Raw genomic sequence first — 20,463 nt, forward strand, 5'->3', positions numbered from 1 at the left:
GTATGTATGTACGTGTAGAAGTAAGAGCTTGACTTGCATGGTTTTTTTAAAAATCATAAATGGGATCCCAGAACTTTGTTTCACTTAAAATATTTTAAAGATCTTTTAAGACCAGTAAATATAAATCTCTTTTATCCTTTTAATTGTTTTAAGACCTCTCATAGTTTATTTAAATGTTCCCCTGTTAATCCAGGGATGTCTGGATTGTTTACCATTTTTCTCCTAATCCAAGCAGGGCAGCAGTGATCATCCTTTGTACTACTCCCTTCTGCTCTATTATGGTATAAATGAAATTTTACATACTCCTTTGCCCTAAATTTATTTAAGAATGTTTTTCCCCTCAAGAAGTTGGGAGTTTTTTATGACTATTTTTGTTTTGTTTAAACGTCTGTTAATCGTGTCTCGTTTATTGAATTGTGCCATCAGCTCACAGTATGCATAGTTCTTCCCTCATGAGTGGATGTATGACCAGTTGTTTCTTAGATGATAAATAAAAGCTAATCTCCTTCTATAGGAGTCAGAGTTCTGTGAAATCAGCCTAATTAATCACATCTGGTCAAAAATACACTGTTAGTCCTCATAAGAAACGAATCATACCACAGTCCTGGAAGTGGATGAACTTTTAGATAGACCTGGTTGCGAACACCGGAAACTGGTTTTCCCTGCTGAACTGGCACCACCTAGCCCTTAAGAAGCGCTTACTTAATCACTGCACCGTGTGTATCTTTATCTATTTGAGAATTACTAAGTATAATCAGACTCAGATAGGCCCAGGGTGTTTCTCGCAATACTGTAACTCAGATATAGAACAACTAATGAACATAGTTTTTTTTTCTTACAGTGTTTAAAGGTAATGCTGGAGAAATCTGGCCTATCAGGTAAGTTACAGAACATGATGATACGTAAGTTTATCCACATCCTTTACTTACAATAAATTTTCTATAAGCCTAATGAAAAGTTTTCAAACTTTTTTTTTCTCCGGGGTTGTCAGTTATGCTTTACATTTCTATACGTACATAATTCTCCTGGTTCTTGTTTGCAGGCTAAAAGAAAACTAGTTGTAGGTTAGCCTGCTTCTAAGGAAAGAGAGCCTAGATAGGAAACAACAAAGGTACAAAAGAGATACAGTTAAGATTTAGACCCTCTGGAATTTCCTAGATCTTTTGCTGAATTTCTTTTTTTAACCTCACGGATTCAGAATTTCAATGCATTGTGTTTCATGCCAGTATTTCTGTGTATAGATTAGGGAATGTAATATGAATGAAAAAATAAACCCAGGGTATCCTGAAGTGGCTACCCAGATGGAACCACGGGAGCGAGCTTGAGGAGGCATCACACTGCTTTCATTGGAGTGAGTGCTTGCCATTCTCTCCCCCAGAGTGGAAGCGCGGGGCTCCGTTATCTGGCAGGGACGTTCACTTGCTCAACTTCTAGGAGTTTCTGTGCGGTGCCTCAGGTCATCTCGACAGTAGTCCTCCCATGCAGGGATCATCCCCCGTTCCCACTTTATAGATGCTGAAAATGGTTAAACGACTTACCCAGTGTTACAGAGCAAGTAGCTAAGTGGCTCTGATTTCAGAACTCTGATTCCTTTCTACCATGCTGTGCTAAGAAGTAATGGTGTTAACTCTTAACTTACTGGGGCTTTTTTAAAACAAACTTAGATTAAGTTAAATATCGATATAAATCTTACTGCATTTAAAACTAGAACCGATGACAAAAGAGGGTCTACAAAGAACAGTATTGGGATTCAAAACCTGTGGCCTGTGCGGGATAAATGTGAGGTCTATGTTTCTTCCTTCATCTGTAGCTTCTTTCGGTGGGTGGGGGAGTTGACTGTTATAAAACATTGCTCGTTTTTTAACCATCAGGATTTTCAACTTTTGCTCAGTTCCCTCTCCCCGAAAAAGATTGATTCTCTCCCCATGTCGTGTGTAGCAAGCATGCTGAAAAACTGATTAACCTTCATAAGTGTTCATTTGTACCAACTACATTGAAGCACTGTGCCACAAGGGCACGCTTTCGTTAGATCGCTGCTGATTGGATAGGACAGGTTTGCTGTACATTTTGTCAGTTGCTGAGCAATGCTAGCGTGTATTTTCGTCTAAGACAGTGAAATAGAACTCAACTTCGTGATTTTAGGAGGGATTCTGTGCTTATGTACGTACATCTGTCTATGCTTAACGTGTGATGTGGATGCGTGTGTACTTGTAAATAATAAAGGTAGGTAGATGTTGCGTACTAGTACCAAGTCTTATTTTTATTTGCAAGTATACAGTTCTTGGTGGAATAGAGAGAAAATTAACCAAGTTCGGGCAACGACTTAATTTTTTTCAGGCCCTGGAAGAGATAATTTACTTTAAAAATTAATACTTACTAGATCATATCCCATTTGATACTCATTTATCCAGAAGGGTCATTCCTGACAAATTCTTAAAACATATTGTTCTGAATTCTTTTTCATCTGATTTTGATTCCTTCATAGGAGACGCATGGCATTTACGAAAAATGGATTGGTGCTATGAAGCTGGGGAGGCCTTATGTGAAGAAGTAAGATTATTTCTGTACATTTCGTTTGTAAAGTGATTGTGTTTATTTTGTATTTTCATAAGGATACCACCCTACTCATGTGAATAAATTCTAGAGAAAGCTTTACTTTTTTTTTAGGATATACAAATCCAGGTGTGGGTCTACTTTTTCCTTATTGAAGTTTTTTCATAGAGTCAGAGGGAAAGTTTCAGCTAAGTGGGAACATATCTAACATCTGTATTGAGTCCTCTTTTGATAAGAGAATATGTCTCTAGTAGTAGTTCTTCATTAACAGGCAGAGAACTACAGAGAACAAAAGACATTTGAACCAGTGAAAGAATTTGAAGATACACTCTGAAGTTTGAAACCTGAATATTTTAATCTGAGAGTTTCTCTGTGAGTTAATGATGGCAGAATTCATCTTACCAACCAATCACTTAGCCTCTGATTCAAACTGCATCTCTAAATCCAGCCCAGACTCTTAGGGTAGACTTAGGAGCAGTGTTATCACAGGATGGTTGCAATCTGGTTAATCTTCTTTTTTCTTCTTCTTCTTCTTTTAAAAAATTTTTATTGAAGTGTAGTTGATTTACGATGTTGTGTTAGTTTCAGGTGTACAGCACAGAGATTCAGTTAAGTATATATATTCTATTTTAGATTCTTTTCCATTATAGATTATTATAAGATTTTGAGTATAGTTTCCTGTGCTGTACAGTAGGTCCTTATTGGTTATCTCTATTTTATATATAGTAGTGTGTATATGTTAATCCCAAACTCCTAATTTATCCCTCCCCCCCTTTCCCCTTTGGTAACCATAAGTTTGTTTTCTATGTCTGTGAGTCTATTTCTGTTTTGTAAATAAGTTCATTTGTATCATTTTTTTAGATTCCACGTGTAAGTGATATCATATCATATGATATTTGTCTTTCTTTGACATACTTCACTTAGTGTGACAATCTCTAGGTCCATCTGTGTTACTGCAAATGGCATTATTTCTTTTTTTTAATGGCTGAGTAATATTCCACTGTATATATGTACCACATCTTCTTTATCTATTCATCTGTCAGTGGGCATTTAGGTTGTTTCCATGTCTTGGCTGTTGTAAATCATGCCACTGTGAACATTGCGGTGCATGTATGTTTTCAAATTAGCGTTTTCTCCGGATATATGCCCAGGAGTGGGACCACTGGATCATATGGTAGCTCTATTTTTAGTTTTTTAAGGAACCTCCATAGTGTTCTCCATAGTGGCTGTACCAATCTACATTCCCACCAACAGCACAAGAGGGTTCCCTTTTCTCCACACCCTCTCCAGCATTTATTATTTTTTATTTTTTAAAATAAATTTATTTATTTATTTTTGGCTGCATTGGGTCTTCATTGATGCGCGGGCTTTCTCTAGTTGCGGTGAGTGGGGGCTGCTCTTCATTGTGGTGTGCAGGCTTCTCATTGCAGTGGCTTCTCTTGTTGTGGAGCACAGGCTTGAGGCACGTGGGCTTCAGTAGTTGTCGCACGTGGGCTAAGTAGTTGTGGCTCGCGGGCTCTAGAGCGCAGGCTCAGTAGTTGTGGCGCACGGGCTTAGTTGCTCCGCGGCATGTGGGATCTTCCCGGACCAGGGATTGAACCTGTGTCCCCTGCATTGGCAGGCAGATTCTTTACCACTGTGCCACCTGGGAAGTCCCTCTAGTATTTATTACTTATAGACTTTTTTTTTTTTTCTTATTTTTATTTATTTATTTATTTTTGGCTGTGTTGGGTCTTCGTTTCTGTGCGAGGGCTTTCTCTAGTTGCGTCGAGCAGGGGCCACTCTTCATCGCTGTGCGCGGGCCTCTCACTATCGCGGCCTCTCTTGTTGCGGAGCACAGGCTCCAGACGCGCAGGCTCAGTAGCTGTGGCTCACGGGCTTAGTCGCTCCGCGGCATGTGGGATCTTCCCAGACCAGGGCTCGAACCCGTATCCTCTGCATTGGCAGGCAGATTCTCTGCCACTGCGCCACCAGGGAAGCCCCACTTATAGACTTTTTGGTGATGGCCATTCTGACTTGTGTGAGGTGATACCTCACTGCAGTTTTGATTTGCATTTCTCTGATAATTAGTGATGTGAGCATCTTTTCATGTTGGTTAATCATCTTATTGTTGCTCCAAGCAGCATCAGACCTTACAGTCCAAATCCATGGCCTTAGAAGTAGACCCAGAATAAAGCTCTGTGAGAAAGCTTAGACAATTGTGCTCACTCCCCTTTCCCCCCATCTTTATCCGCCTGCTTTCTGTTCAGTGAGACACTGGCATTGAACATCAACAGAGGTTGATCTAACGCAGGGCCTTCCGGAGAACAGTCTTTGCTGTGTAACAGTCGGGGATAATACAGAGAGGCTCCTCTTGAGTCCTGGCCAGGAATTTGACTGCCTAGAGTAAGAAGTGAACCTCAAAGAATCTTCAGGACGTACAGTTTGGATGTCAAAAGAGTATATCTAGTCAAATGGTTTCCTTATTTTCTCCTCTTATTAATTCCCAAATCAGTATCAAACAATTCATCTAAAAGCAAACTCATTACCCTCAGAACTGGCTCCGCTTCCCAGATTTGCTGCTTGACTTTCCCATCCTGATCTTTTTCAGCCTGAAGTGTGGCTTACACTACTTACCTTACATCCGTCATATTTGGTCTCAGCCTTAAATCAGTTTTTCCACTCCTTCTTGACCATTCCCACTGCCGGCCTTCTGGTTCAAGCCCTGTTTTTTTGTTTTTTTGTGTTTTTTTGCCTCTTACCTAAGCTACTATAACTGGCTTCCCTGAGCCCATGTGTTCCCCCACTTCAGTATGTCACAGGTGTGGCAGCTTAGATTGATCTTTAAAAACTCCCTTCGCAGAAATCTTGAGTGGCCTTTTTAAAGCAACTGAAAACTCCTTTTTTTCTGTTCCACATCCCTTTGACCTGTGACCACCTTTCCAACCCAGTTTTCTTTCCCGTTACTCTCCAGCGGATACCTCCCATTCTAATTAATCTAGTCTCTTAGCTCTTCCCCAGAACAAGTCATGCTGACTCGACTTAACCTTGACTTCGCCGTGTTCTTCTTTCCTTGAGAAATTCCTTCTTGTTTCCTCTGGCTTTCCCAAATCCAGCCCATCTTTTAGGCTTAACTAAAATTTTATCTTCTGTAAATTAATCTGTCATTTCTTATCTCATCCATCTCCCTTCTTTAATCTTTTACAGTTCATAATTATACAGTTTTAATACATAATGATATACTTTTTTATGGTTTTAGCTTATTTCCATCTCTTCAATATCTGCTTTGTTATTCATTTACTTATTTCTTGAAAGGGTAATAGAGGCATAGGGTTTTTAAAAAAAGATACAATGGTCTCTTTGTTCCTTTCAGAAGTCATAAGTGACAAAAAAGACTTTCACTTTCTGTTTTCCCAGGATGCAGCACTGAAAGAGCTTATGCTCTGTTCCGGAGACACTTTGCTTTTAATTGAAGGAAAACTTCCTCCTCTGGTAAGATTTTGCTCCTGAACAGACATTTTGTAAATAACAGTTACTATTTTATGATTGCAAGGATGATATGTTCTCATTGTGTGAAAATGGGGAAATACAATCATAAAGAGAATAGAGTACTTACCCAAAATCCTACCAATCAGACAGCTACCATATTTTACATCTTTATATATTTTCTTCCTATAAAATCAAATTGTATGTACAGTTTTATTTCCTACTTTTTATATTTTATTTTTTAACCTGACCATAAAATCCAGAAACAATCATTATATCTAATATATGACTTACCACAGTTTTATTCACCTATATCCCTGTTATTCAGATTTTAGCTTATTTTAAATTTTTTGTTCTTATAAATAGTAATAAATATAAATCCTTCTTAAGACAATTCTAAAGATGGAATTAACAAGCCAAATTGTTTTCCCAAAGAGTCGTACCAAGTTTACAGTCCTAACGTGGGTCTGTGAGAGGGCTCACACCACTGCTTTTCCATAGACACTGTGTATTACCACTTGGAAAAGCCATTACTTATTAGTTTGTTTTTGTTTTTGTTTTTAATGTGGACACATGTAAAGATGAAAATGACCCAGAATTCCAGCATTCAGATAATCATTTGCTTATGATTAGAAAACTCTGACAGTGTAGAAGGCTATAAAATGATAAACAGAAGTTTCTCCCATATCTTTCTCTCCAGAAGGAGCCACAATAAACTTATTTTTCCTTGTGTATCCTTCCGAGAAAAAAATTATGCCTGTTTGTATGCTGAATGTAAATATGTGCGTATCCTTTTCAAAGTTTACATAAAGGGGGTCATATTCTATGCACTGTTTTATACCTTTTGTTTTTTGTTTGTTTTTATTCATTTAATATATCTTGAGGATCTCACATCAGCACATACAGACCTACCTTATTTTTTATCATGACTTCATAGAATTCTGTTGTATTTTATACCATGCTCTTTAAAATTAATTTTTGACTTGATAATATTCATGATATAAAATTCAAAGTGTATAAAAAGCTGGGCCAGGAAAAGTATCCCCCATCCCCCCTGTCCCCCAGCCACTTGGGGTCCTCCCTCCACAGGCAGCCAGCTTCCTCTGTATCCTTCCAGAGGCACGTGCTTTTTAATGCACACACACACATATGTATGTGTATATACATAACATATATGTACACATTCATATGTATATACATATTTTTATTTACACAAATGATTATAAGCTTGACACCCTATTCTGCACCTAGCTTTTTTCATTACCCCCATATATATGCCATATCAGTACCCATAAAGTTATCTCATTCTATTTGATGTATATAGAGGTACCATGATTTATTTTTTAACCAATCTCTTTTCAAAGAATATTTAGGTTGTATCCAGTCTTTTGTTGATACAAATAACATTGCCAAAAATATCGTTTATTTGCCATTTTGCCCATATGTATCTACAGGATATTCCTAGAATTGAAATTGCTTTGTCAAAAGTTATGGCCTACCGTAATATAACCATACGTCTAAAGAGGGACCCTGAGAGTGTTCCATGGTTTTTGCTACCATAAACGACGTACAGTGACTGTCTCTGCGTGCACGCGCTAGTGTATCAGACGGGAACTCCTGACCGTGGAATGGCTGGGTCAGAGGGCTGGGGCACTGTAAATTTTGGCAGCACCCACTTACCGTCCAGAAACTTTGCAGCAGCTTACACTCCTGGAACCAACTGACAGGAGTTCAGCTTTACTCACAGTTTCACCAACGTAGAATATTATTAGACTTTCTGGTTTTTGACAGGTGAAAAAAATGGAGTTTTTTGCTCTGATTTACATTTATTTATTTACTGCATGGAAGTTGAGTATTTATTAATCTTCACCAATTTGATAAACAGAAAAATATTCTCATTTTAATATGCATTTCTTGAAATACATATTTAAAATACATGTTTTTTTTTCACATTCTCATCTTCTGTTGTTGGAAATTGAGCACTGTAATAGCAACTGATCTTTCATTTAGTAAATCTATTCAAGTTCTTTACCCACTCAAAAAAGGGGTGGGGAAGAACCAGTTAAATTAGTAAAACTGAAATTACAGAATGTGTTTAAGGAGATGAGTTTATTTCATGTAGTTGGTATACAGGAATGCACCTTAGATCAATAGGTTGTTGGATCTCTATAAAGTTCCTTTAGAAACTTCTATAAATAAAAACTGCATGTAACTGGTGATTGTGCTATGGTGCTCTTACAATGCCTGAAAACATTTATATAGTTTGTTCTGTCAAATGTTTTGTTAGTTTGTTTATACTTTTCACTTACCGTAGCTACTAAGATATAGAACAGGGACTTCCCTGGTGGCACATTGGATAAGACTCCGCGCTCCCAGTGCAGGGGGCCCGGGTTTGATCCCTGGTCAGGGAACTAGATCCCACATGCATGCTGCAACTAAGAGTTTGCATGCCACAACTAAGGAGCCCTGGAGCTGCAACTAAGGAGCCAGCGAGCCACAACTAAGACCCAGTGCAATGAAATTTAAAAAAAGAAGATATAGAACATTGGTCCCAGTCATCCTAAAGACTGATTTTTATGATTTTAAACTTTGATTGTAAAAACAGTAAACAAGTATAATACATGACAGTTAATACATACATCTTAAGGAAAAATAAATTCAGGAACATTTTCTGTATCAAGATGTTTCTTTCTGGGAATTCCCTGGTGGTCCAGTGGTTAGGACTTATTGCTTTCACTGCCGAGGGCACAGGTTCTATCCCTGGTCAGGGAACTAAGATCCCACAAGATGCTTGGCATGGCCAAAAAAAAAAAAAAAGTTTCTTTCTGTGGAAGTAGAAGTTGACTTAATCTGTGTGCATCACAGCAGTTGGAAATCTCCATTCCTCAGGGTTTCCTGAAGGTGCCCATCTGGTGGTACCAGCCACGGGGTCCCTTGCATTGCTGGAAGAGTCATCAGGACCAGACAGACTGTACCTTTTCTCAGGGCGGCGTCTGGAGAGCTGATTCCATCCAAGGTGAGAGCGCAGCGGAACTACAGCAGCCAGTGTGTCATAAAGAAAAGTAAAACGACTGCTTCTGCTGAGAGGCAACTGAAATATGTCTGTTTTAAATATAAGGTTGAAAATCAAAATCTATTCCATAATTCATAGTATAATAATAATACCATACTATTTTTATACAGTCGTTTGTAACCTCTATAAAATACCATCTTTTTTTTTGGCTTTACCTTTCATTTGCCATCTGTTATTTTTATTATTGTTATTATTATAGCAATGTATTACATTTTTTCAAGGAATTGTTATATAATATCACCTCTTAAGCGCCTCATGGCCATAGGAATAGAGGCCCCAGTTACTGTAACAGACTAAGACATTGAAGCTTCAGTCGCTTCCAGTGACTTCACTGCGGCCCCAAGGGGCGGAGAGGCTGGAGTCCGGACCCCACGCAGCTCCTGTTCTTTCTGCTGCCGCCACCCAGGAGCTCCTTCAAGGGCGTTCCAACTTGCTGACTTCTGAGGAGACTCACAGACAGGGGATAAACATATTATTTCACTCTGTCTAAGTTTCTTCTCCACAGGCAGAATTCAGCACACACGTCATGAGGAGCAAAGGCAGGGAGTTTGAATTGCCATTGTAAAAAGTGGGGTTCCACTTCATTTTAAGGAGATACAAGTTAATCTCCTTTGTAACTGTAGATAAAGAGAATATATTTTGAGTAGGACCAAGTTTTTATATTTTTTTCCTTTTATCGTGCTTAATTATTTAGCTTTTTTAATGCCTTGAAGTATTATATACTTATATTTCTTTTTATCTTTTAAAATTCGGTACTGAAACTAACATAAATGATCTCCTTACTTTTTGAAGTTAGGATTATACAAGAGCAATAAAAGACTTCATGTTGAATTAGCTATGAAATTGGCATTAAGTTATTTTTTGTTTGACTTATATTAGACATGTTAAACAATTCTAAAAATGATTTTGTGATAGAATAATAATTACAACTTAAAAAGCAGTGTGTTTCTCCGTGAAAGTAAAGAAAACAGTTCATTTTTTTGGTAGTCCTTCTGTATCACAACATATGGCAAATATGTTTATTTCTGAGAATTTCCTAAAAGTGTCTTTCAGGTAGTACCAGCTTACAGCATCCTTAAGACACAAGAAGAACCGCTCATGAAGAGAGCTTTTTAACTTAATTTACTTATAATTAATTTCCTATTATGCATTAGCAGTGTGCCCAGCAGTAAGCAAAGACATTTAACTAAAGCAAAAATGAGTCAAATTACTGATTTCAAATTTAGTTCTCAACTTTTATATCCAGAGTTTTATATGAGAGAGCATTTTGTTTTCCCCTTTTTAAAGCAAATGTAGAAAGGCCTTCCTATTGTCAAGAATTCTTTCAGTCAATAAACATTTATTGGACATTTATTGTGTGGCACCCACCATTCCTGGCACTGGAGAGACAAACAAGATAGATGACCTGTTCTCTCTTGAAAATCATGTTCTGTAGGGGAGATAGATTAGGTAAAAAAAAAAAAAATATATATATATATATATATGTGTAAAAAACACATGTATACACACACATAAGAAAACAGACAAAAGAGTAACAAGTTGCGACAAGTGCTACGAGAGAGAAGCAGGTTAAATCAAAGATGAGAGCAGGGCGGAGTGCCCGACCAGCAGAGTCCTCTTTGAGGAGGGAGAGGGTGTGGGAAAGCGCATTCCAGGTAGACAGCACAAGTGTTAAATTCCCCAAAGCCATTCTAGTGAGAAGACCTGGTGCTGTGCCCACAGCATCCTCCCTGGCTGCCCACCTATTGGGCCCTACTTCCTCCCTGTGAAGTCCCGAGGGGCTGACTCGAGGAATTCAGATTCTGAGTTGCTTGGATGGAATTGTACTAAACCCGTTTGCAGTATCAAAACGTGGCCTGTATTTCAGAAATAAGAACTAAGTACGTCTAAAGCTCCTGTCAAACATCTTGCTCTGTGCTTTGTAGATGCTCCCAGTGACGCGCATGCAGAAGTTTCCCTCCGCTACTTGGGAGACGTTGAAATCTCAGAAGATGCTACCTTGGGGGAGCTGAAGTCTCAGGTCAGCCTTCCTCCTGCAGCGTACCTTAGTGGTGGTCTGGCTGCTTCCAGTGAGATATTAATATATTCTTCTATTTCCTTTTCCCTCAATTACAGTCTGTTCTGATAGGGCATGTGTTATATGCCATGTTCAGTGGTGAGTACCCAACAGGCCACACACACATATTGCTCAGACAGCTCCCTGGGTTTGTTTCTACCAGTTGCCTGTGGCTTTCATTTATCCCCTCTCTGACAGGCATGCTGTGCTTTCATTTGAAATCTCCTCAGTGACTTGCAGCTTATGTTCATTTTGATTTTTTAGGGAAACATTTGTTGGAACATTTGTAAAGCATTCACTTTACTCCTTTATTTACATTGTTTTTGTGTCATTGTGATTCATGTGTTAAATGTTGTTAGTAAAAGCTGTGTCGTCAATTTCCCAGGAGGTCAGAATATCAGCTTTATGTTAGGATGTTAAACTAGATACTGTATTGTTTTCCTGGACATTAATACTCACAGGCAGGGTGTTCTGTCCAAATGGAAAGGCTGGGCTGAATACAACACAAAATGCTTAAGAAGCATCTTATTCTCGTTGGATTAAAATGAACATCCCTTCTTGCTCTTAAAGGAAAAAGTGTAGGTGCATGTAAGGTGAATATCAGTCATTGATTGACTTCTTCTGTGTGTCTTCAATATCTGAAATACCCTCCTCAAAAAAAAAAAATGGTCTTATTCTAATAAGAACAAGTAGAAAGAGACTTTTTTTCTTATATTAGATTAAAAGATACAAAATTGCTGTTTCTAGATTTAAAACGGATGAATATTGGCCATTTTATATACTACAGCCTAAGTATATAAATAGTTATCCACCCCTGCAGAATTAGTACTGCGGTTTGGGCCTAGCATTTGGATCCAGAGATTCTGAAATATTTCAAAATCAGAAGTTATTTCCATGGCAGAGCAACCTTTGTTGAATTATATTAGCACAGATGGAAGTTGAAGACGAGTCCTTGCTTTTATTAGAGAGGCCTCCACTCGAGTCATAGTCATATAGAAATTAATTTTAAAGTTTCATTTTCTAAAACATAATCATTGAAAAGGAGCTTTTGGCTCAGATTTAGAAACAGAAAAGTCACTTATCTTTCAGGCTGATTTCAGTAGAGAGGAATACAAAAATTACTCAGGGTTAATTTCATTTAAACGATATTCCTGTGGAGTTTTTGGTAGATGTTATCATTACTTAAGATACTCTTTCCCTTAAATGTCACTGTGTAGCGCTTCATTTTTTTTTTCCTAAAGCAGTCTATTTTTAAGAGTGCTTTTTCAGATGTCTGTTTCTTTTCTAGGCCATGACCTTGCCCTCCTTCTCGGAGTTTTCCATCCCATCGCCCGCCTTCCTTAGAGCCTGGACGGTGGAAAGTAAGCGCCCCGGCAGGCTCTTACGAGCCCATTATCAGCAGCTCAGGTAGGGTTCTCAGTGAACACTCCTCAACAGCCCGTTCTAGGTCATTCCACATTTGTCATGTGGATGATACTTTTTATCATAAATTAAACTCTGAGACAACTTCAGTTTCTCATATTAAGTATAAATGTAGTTTCATCTGTTTTTACTGTGGTCCAGAGACTGTGGACAAAATTTTGATTGTTTTTTCCCCCCAGCTTTATTGAGATATAATTGACATATAACACTGTATAAATTTAAGGTGTACAACCTATTGATTTGACAGACATATATTGCAGAATGATTACCACCATAGCATTAGCGAACAACCTCCATCACATCATATAATCGCCATTTCCTTTTTGTGAGAACATTTAAGATCTACTTTCTTACTAGCAACTTGCAAGTATATATAATTCAGTGTCATAAGATGAATGCGCTCTGGGGATGTCATGTACAGCATGTTGATTATAGCTGATGACTGGGAGTGTGCACCCTGTGACCAGCATCTCCCCTTTCCAGCCAGTCCCGGTCCCTGGAAACCACCATTCTAGCCCCTGTTTCTATTAGTTCAGCTTTTTTAGATTCCACGTATAAGTGATACCATACAGCAGTTGTCTTATCTCACTTAGCATAATGCCCTCAGGGGCCATCCACGTTGTCTCAAACAACAGGATGCCCTTCTTTCTTACGACTGAATGATATTCCTTTGTGTGTGTATGAGTGTGTGTACACGTACATACATACACCACATCTTCATCCCTTCATTGGTCAACAGACACCAGGTGTTTCCATATCTTGCCTACTGTGCATAATGCTGCAATGAACATGGGGGTGCAGATAATCTCTTTGAGATCCTGTTTTCATTTCCTTTGGTGAGGTACCCAGAAGTGGGATTGCTGGATCATATGGTAGTTCTATTTTTAATGTTTTGAGGAACCTCCATACTGTTTTTCCATAGTGGCTGAACCAATTTACATTCCCACCAGCATTGAACAAGGGTTCTCTTTCCTCCACATCCTCAAAAACACTTGCTATCTCTTGTCTTTTTGATGATAAGCATTCTAACAGGTGTGAGATGATACCTCATTGTGGTTTTGATTTGCATTTCCCTGATGATTAATGATGTTGAGTACCTTTTCATGTACCTGTTGGCCATAAGTATGTCTTCTTTAAAAAAAAAAAGTCTGTTCACGTCCTCTGCCATTTTTAAATCAGATTGTTTGCTTTTTGCTATTGAGTTGTATGAGTTCTCTATATACTTTAAATATTAACCCCTTAGATTTGCAGATACTTTCTGCTGCTTCATAGGTTGCCTTTTAATTTTGTTGATGGTTTCTTTTGCTGTGCAGAACCTTTTTATTTTAATGTAGTCCCACTTGTTTCTTTTTGCTTTTATTGCTTTTGCTTTTGGTGTCAAATCCAGAAAATCATTGCCAAGGCTGATGTCAAGGAGCTTACTCCTCTGTCTTCTTCTAGGAGTTTTACAATTTCAGGTCTTAACGTTCAAATCTTTTAATGTATTTTAAGTTGATTTTTGCATAAGGTGTAAGATAGGGGTCTAGTTTCGTTCTTTCGCATGAGACTGTCCAGTTCCCCCCGGCACCATTTATTGAAGAGACTCTTTTCCCCATTGTGTGTTCTTGGCTCCTGTGTCATAAATTAATTGACCATATATGCATGCATTTATTTCTGGGCTCTCTATTGTGTTCTTTTTTTTTTTTTTCTTTGGCCATACTGTATGGCATGCGGGATGTTAGTTCCCTGACCAGGGATCGAACCCATGCCCCCTGCAGTGAAAGTGAGGAGTCTTAACCACTGGACCACCAGGGAAGTGCCTCTTTTGTGTTCCATTGGTGTATGTATCTGTGTTTATGCCGGTACTATACTGTTTTGATTACTATACCTTTATAGTATAGTTTGAAATGAGGGCGCATGATGCCATCAGCTTTGTTCTTTCTTAAGAAAAGATTGCTTTGGCTATTCAAGGTCTTTTGTGTGGGTCTATACCAATTTTAGAACTGTTTTTTCTATTTCTAATTGAAAAATGCTTCTGAAATTTTGATAAGGATTGCACTGAATTTGTAGATTGTTTTGGGTAGTATGGACATTTTAACAATGTTCTCCCAATCCATGATGATGGAACATCTTTCCATTTATTTGAATCTTCAATTTCTTTCATCAGTGTCTTATAGTTTTCAGTATACAGATCTTTTACCTCCTTGGTTAAATTTAGTCCGAAGTATTTTATTCTTTTTGATGCTGTTGGAAATGGGATTGTTTTCTTAATTTCTCTTTCTGATAATTTACTATTGGTATATAAAATGCAGCTGATTTTTATATATTGATTTTGTATCCCACAACTTTACTGAATTCATTTATTAGTTTTAACAGATTTTTGGTGGAGTCATTAGAGTTTTCTATAAATATCATCATGTAATCTGCAGATGGAGACAACTTCACTTCATCCTTTCATCCTTTCCAATCTGGATGCCTTTTTTTTTTTTTCTTGTCTAATTGCTCTGGCTAGCACTTCCACAAATGTGTTGCATATGAGTGGCAAGAGTGGGCATCCTTGTCTTATTCCTGATCTCAGAGGAAAAGCTTTCAGCTTTTCACCATTGAGTATGATACTAGCCATGGGCTTTTCATATATGGCCTTTATTGCACTGAGGTACATTCCCTCTATATCCAGTTTGTTGAGAATTTTTAACGTGAAAGAATGTCAAATGCTTTTTCTGCATCTGTTGAGATGTTATGATTTTCTTCCTTCATTCTGTTAACATGGTTGTATCACACCAATTGATTTGCGAATGTTCAACCATCTTTGCATCCCTTGCAGAAATCCCACTTGATCATGGTGTATGATCCTTTTAATGTACTGTTGAATTTGGTTTGCTAATATTTCTTTGAGGATTTTTGCATTTATGTTCATCAAGGATATTGGCCTTTAATTTTCTTTTCTTATAATGTCCTTGTCTGGTTTTGATATCAAGGTAATGCTGGCCTCATAAAATGAGTTTGGAAGTGTTCCACCTGTTCTGTTTCTTTTTTTTGGAAGAGTTTGGGAAGGATTGGTATTAATTCTTCTTTTGGTAGAATACATCAGTAAAGCCATCTGGTCCTCAGCTTTTTTTTGTTAGGAGGTTTTTGATTACTGATTCAATCTTTTTTTTTTCCTTAATAAATTTTATTTATTTATTTATTTATTTATTTATTTTTGGCTGCATTGGGTCTTTGTTGCTGCGCGCAGGCTTTCTCTAGCTGCGGCGAGTGGGAGCTACTCTTCGTTGCAATGTGCGGGCTTCTCATTGCGGTGGCTTCTCGTTGCAGAGCACAGGCTCTAGGTGCGCAAGCTTCAGCAGTTGCAGCACGTGGGCTCAGTAGTTGTGGCTTGCAGGCTCTAGAGCACAGGCTCAGTAGTTGTGGCTCACGGGCTTAGTTGCTCCGCAGCATGTGGGATCTTCCTGGACCAGGGCTTGAACCCGTGTCCCCTGCATTGGCAGGTGGATTCTTAACCACTGTGCCACCAGGGAAGCCCCCAATTCAATCTTCTTACTCATAATTGGTCTGTTCAGATTTTCTGTTTCTTTATGATTCAATCTTGGTAGGTTATGTGTTTCTAGGAATTTATCCATTTCTTCTACGTTGTCCAATTTTTTGGTGTATAATTGTTCATGGTAGTCTCTTAAATTTTGAGTGTTCTTAAATGGTATAATATTTCACTTAAGAATACCTGAAATTGGTAAAAAAAAAAAATTTGAAAAAATTATGTGATATGTCATTCGATATTATTTTGTTTCATTTGTTATCAGGGAGTATAAATTGGGACAGAGAACTGAGATCTGCTTAGAGCCCCTTCAGAAAGAAGAAAACTTGGGGTAAGATGATGTCCTACTACACATACAAAATTATACACTTGTCTGATCCCAATGGATAGTTTCCTTACTATCGATTAAGGTGTTAAATTTTTTAAGTGTTTTTTTCACTGCTTCTAAGGAGTCTGGCAACTTAAAACAGATTGTGTTCTAGAAATGTGTTTGTATGTCTGGTGTCTAGATCTTAGAACTCATTTTTCCATAGAAACAGAATTTTTCAGTAAGTCCCAATGCATGTTGAACCCATAATGATCTTGAAGTATAAGCAAGATGCTCATCCCAAGCTCTTATCAGTGCCTGCAGACAGTCTGTTGTCAAACCGATTGATAGTAACACCTGACATGCTGCCCCTTGTCCTACTTTTTTCATCCTAATATCACCTGACATACACTTATTGAATTATCAGTTACTATCTGTCTCCCACTACTAGAGTGTAAGTTTTGTGAGAGCGAACACTTTGTTTTTTGGTCACTGCTGCATCCCCAACACCTAGGACACTGCCTTTGTCATAGTCAATAATTATTTATGGAATAAAGAAGCACCCCAAAGTTGTCCACGTTCAAACCTACCTATTCTTTTTTTCATTATAGGACATTCTTTTATAAGACATTTTTATCAGTAACACCAAATATTAAGATTCCTTTTACCTGATGTGACACGATGATTCTTGTTGCCCTCCTGTTGTATAACAACTCTACTCTTTCAACCGTGTGACCTTCATTTAATCCCACTGTTTTATAAAAATGCATTCTTAACGCAAATTGTATTACTAGGAGTAGTTTCCTGGAGGGGAATTTCTGGATCAAATGGTATGGACATTTTAAACCTCTTATTTGTTAAATTCCTTTCCAGGTAAGTTAATACCATTATGTTTCCACAAGCTGTGTTTCTAAGTATTTATTTCACCTCACCATGGAACCATCATTGAATGTTGTCATTGTTTAAATGTTTGCTAAATTGATAAATGAAAAATGGTTATCTTGTCTCATTTGCTTCAATGCTTTGATTGCTAGTAAGATTAGGGCATTTGTTCAAAGGCTTGTAAACCATTTGTATTTTGTGAGTGAGTGAATTGTTTCATATATTTCGCCTGTTTTTTATGGGGTCTTAGAAAAAAGTCTAATTTGTGTGAACTCTTTCTATAATATAGAATATATTATATTACGTAATATAAATTGACCCTCTGTCATGTTTGTCGTGAGAAGTGTCCTTTTGAAGACCGTGCTGTGCACTTACTTAGACCCCCTTCCCCATCTGTGCTTCTGTCCTCGACTGACCTCCAGAGCACTCTTGCCCTCCCTCAGTGAGGACCCTGGCTCCTCATGGTCTTCACCCAGACTCTGTCACCTCCTTGGCAACTCCTGCATCTCCACTGACCACACTTTGTATGCTCTGGGACCTCAGCTCTGCTCACTGACCTCAACAACACCTACACCCTCTCAAAAATTCCTTCTTGACCACAGTCCCCCGCTTTCAGTCCAATCTCCTAATTCACTGGGCCCTCGCTCTCCCTGCGTTGCCTGTTTCCTCCAATTGTGTTACCCTTTCTTTAGATAAAAACACCAGTATAATAGAAATACAGCATTAAAATCGTTCATTGTCTCACCATCCTTAAAGTTTTCATTTCTCCTCTCCACCTTCCAATTCTTATCTGTAGTTTTTATTTCACGTCCTATCTAAAACAATCTCCATACGTCTAAATGTCTTTCCGACCTTTCTGAATGTTTCTCCTCTTTCTCTTCCTTCAAGGACCTCTTATCTGTGCTCATCTCCTGCAAAGGTTTCCTTTGCTCTTACAACTACTCCCATCATCTTCTCTTCCTAACTAACTATAAGCCCTCAGTTTCTTCTCCCTTGCTAAGTTTTCTGCCAGCTTCACAGATTCTGGTTCTGAAATCAGCATTTCCTAGGAAGTCGCCGTAGCGGGAAACCCATCTTCCCTTTCATCACCGGGATAGCCCTGCCAGCCCTTTCAGCTCTGTCTCCAGTCCTCTTCCCTCCGCGCCCCACTGAGGAACTTCTTCCGCCTTCAGCCTTGCCTGCTGCCTCCCCAGGGACTCTGCTGTGGACTCAGAATGGGAGCTCACCTCCATTCTGGGTCAGGATTGAAGGAAATCAAAGTAAAGGTTTCCCACTAGCATTCAGGGTTTAGGGGAAAATCTCTCCTTATAAAAAAAAAAACAAGAGTCAGAGGAGAGAACCTTTGCTGTTCACACCTGCCGTAGTTATTGCATGTTTCCCATTTCGTTGCAAATCTGACATTTGACTGTTTTCTGATGCAGCCCCCAGCATGTGCTGCTGAGGACACAGATGCGCCTCCCTGGCAAGAGGGCATATGCCTTGCCCGTGGACTTGGTGTGGGACACTGCCCGAGGCTGGACGGCCGGCTCCCTGAGGCACCGAGTGGCCGATTTCTATTCTCTTCCTGTGGAGAAAATTGAAATTGCCAAATACCTTCCTGAAAAGTTTGAGTGGCTTCCAGTACCTAGCTGGGTAAAGTTGTGGGGCTTCCTCAGGGAAATCGGGCATCACTGGCATAGTGAATAATTAACTGCAGTTTTCCACAGACAGGGAATTTAGTCAGAATTTGAGATTGAGTTTTCTTTATTCAAGATACTTAATTTTTCTGTAGAACCAGCAAATTACCAAGAGGAAAAAGAAGAAAAAGCAAGATAATTTGCAGGGGGCACCTTATCACTTGAAAGATGGAGATACTATTGGCATTAAGGTAAGTTTTTAACAGTAAACTTACCACTTTGACAAAACACCAGAATCAATTTTATAGAGAAGTTTTATCAAATCTTCAAGGCATAGATAATCCCATTTTATATAAATTGTTTCAGAAAGTGGGGGGAACAAAGAGGGAAAGCAGACGACTCATTTTTTAAAAATTAAATAAATAAAGTTAATTGATTTATTTATTGGCTGTGTTGGGTCTTCGTTGCTGCGCGCGGGCTTTCTCTAGTTGTGGTGAGTGGGGGCTACTCTTCGTTGTGGTGCGCGGGCTTCTCATTGCGGTGGCTTCTCGTTGCGGAGCGTGGGCTCTAGGCGCGCAGGCTCAGTAGTTGTGGCTCGCGGGCTTTAGAGCACAGGCTCAGTAGGTGTGGCGCACGGGCTTAGCTGCTCCGCGGCATGTGGGATCTTCCCGGACCAGGGATCGGACCCGTGTCCCCAGCATTGGCAGGCGGATTCTTAACCACTGCGCCACCAGGGAAGCCCCCAGAGAACTCATTTTATGAGGCCAGTAGAACCTCAATACCAAAACCTTAATTTTGGGTCTGACTTGAATGAAAATGTTCTGAAGTTTTATCACTAAGTAAGTGTGTTGCTGTAGGTTTTATGTAGGTACCTGTATTTGGTTAAGACATTTCCTTCCATTCCTAGTTTACTCTAAGTTCTTTTTTTTTAAATCATGAATGAGCACTGGATTTTTAATATTAAATTTTTTTTAATATTAAATTTTATTCTGTGCTTTTTCTGCGTCTGTTTAATTAGCCATATCGTTTTTCTTCTTCAATCTGGTAATGTAGTGTTATTACATAAACATGGTCTCAACACCGAGCCATCCTTGCATTCCTTGGACAAACCTACTTTGTTGTCATATAATAATATTTTTTGTATTAAGGGTGAATGATTTAAATCCTTAATTTAAGAATTAATAATTTATTAATATTAAATTATTGATTTATTAATAATTTGATTCTTGACTTAAATAATTTTTTATATTAAGGAATAAGTATTCCCTTAATCACCACTTCTGTTCTAAACATTGTACTAAAGAATGGGACCAATGTAATATGAACTTCCACCCAACGAAGAAAAGCAAATAAAAATTGAAAGACAGGTAAAAGAAATTCTGAAAGGAAAATACAGAACTGTTCTTAGTTTTTCTACAGTCAAAGCATCATCTCTGTTTAAGAGAGTTCAAAAGGTTGTAAGATCAACGTACGTAAAATTACAGGGTACCTGGGGATACACGCAACAAAGACTTATAAGCCCTTTTTGGAGAGTATTACAAAAATAGTGAGAGGCATTAATGCTTCAGTTAGATACAG

At 38.5% G+C, this 20,463-nt stretch overlaps 1 protein-coding gene across 11 annotated transcripts in view; it reads left to right on the forward strand.

The window, feature by feature from the left end:
* Positions 1-20,463, forward strand: part of USP40 (ubiquitin specific peptidase 40) — a 93,969-nt gene that overhangs the window by 67,553 nt on the left and 5,953 nt on the right. For all 11 annotated transcript variants that reach the window (XM_082395513.1, XM_082395512.1, XM_082395508.1 and 8 more), the window contains 9 exons: positions 842-878; positions 2,486-2,550; positions 5,950-6,024; positions 8,908-9,034; positions 11,017-11,111; positions 12,436-12,554; positions 16,346-16,411; positions 18,691-18,901; positions 19,041-19,136. In XM_082395513.1, the coding sequence (XP_082251639.1) occupies positions 842-878; positions 2,486-2,550; positions 5,950-6,024; positions 8,908-9,034; positions 11,017-11,111; positions 12,436-12,554; positions 16,346-16,411; positions 18,691-18,901; positions 19,041-19,136 (891 nt within the window). The remainder of the gene's footprint in view (positions 1-841; positions 879-2,485; positions 2,551-5,949; positions 6,025-8,907; positions 9,035-11,016; positions 11,112-12,435; positions 12,555-16,345; positions 16,412-18,690; positions 18,902-19,040; positions 19,137-20,463) is intronic.

This window comes from Balaenoptera borealis (genome assembly GCF_965194805.1).
Source record: "Balaenoptera borealis genome assembly, chromosome: 6".
Classification (NCBI taxonomy): Eukaryota; Metazoa; Chordata; class Mammalia; order Artiodactyla; family Balaenopteridae; genus Balaenoptera; species Balaenoptera borealis.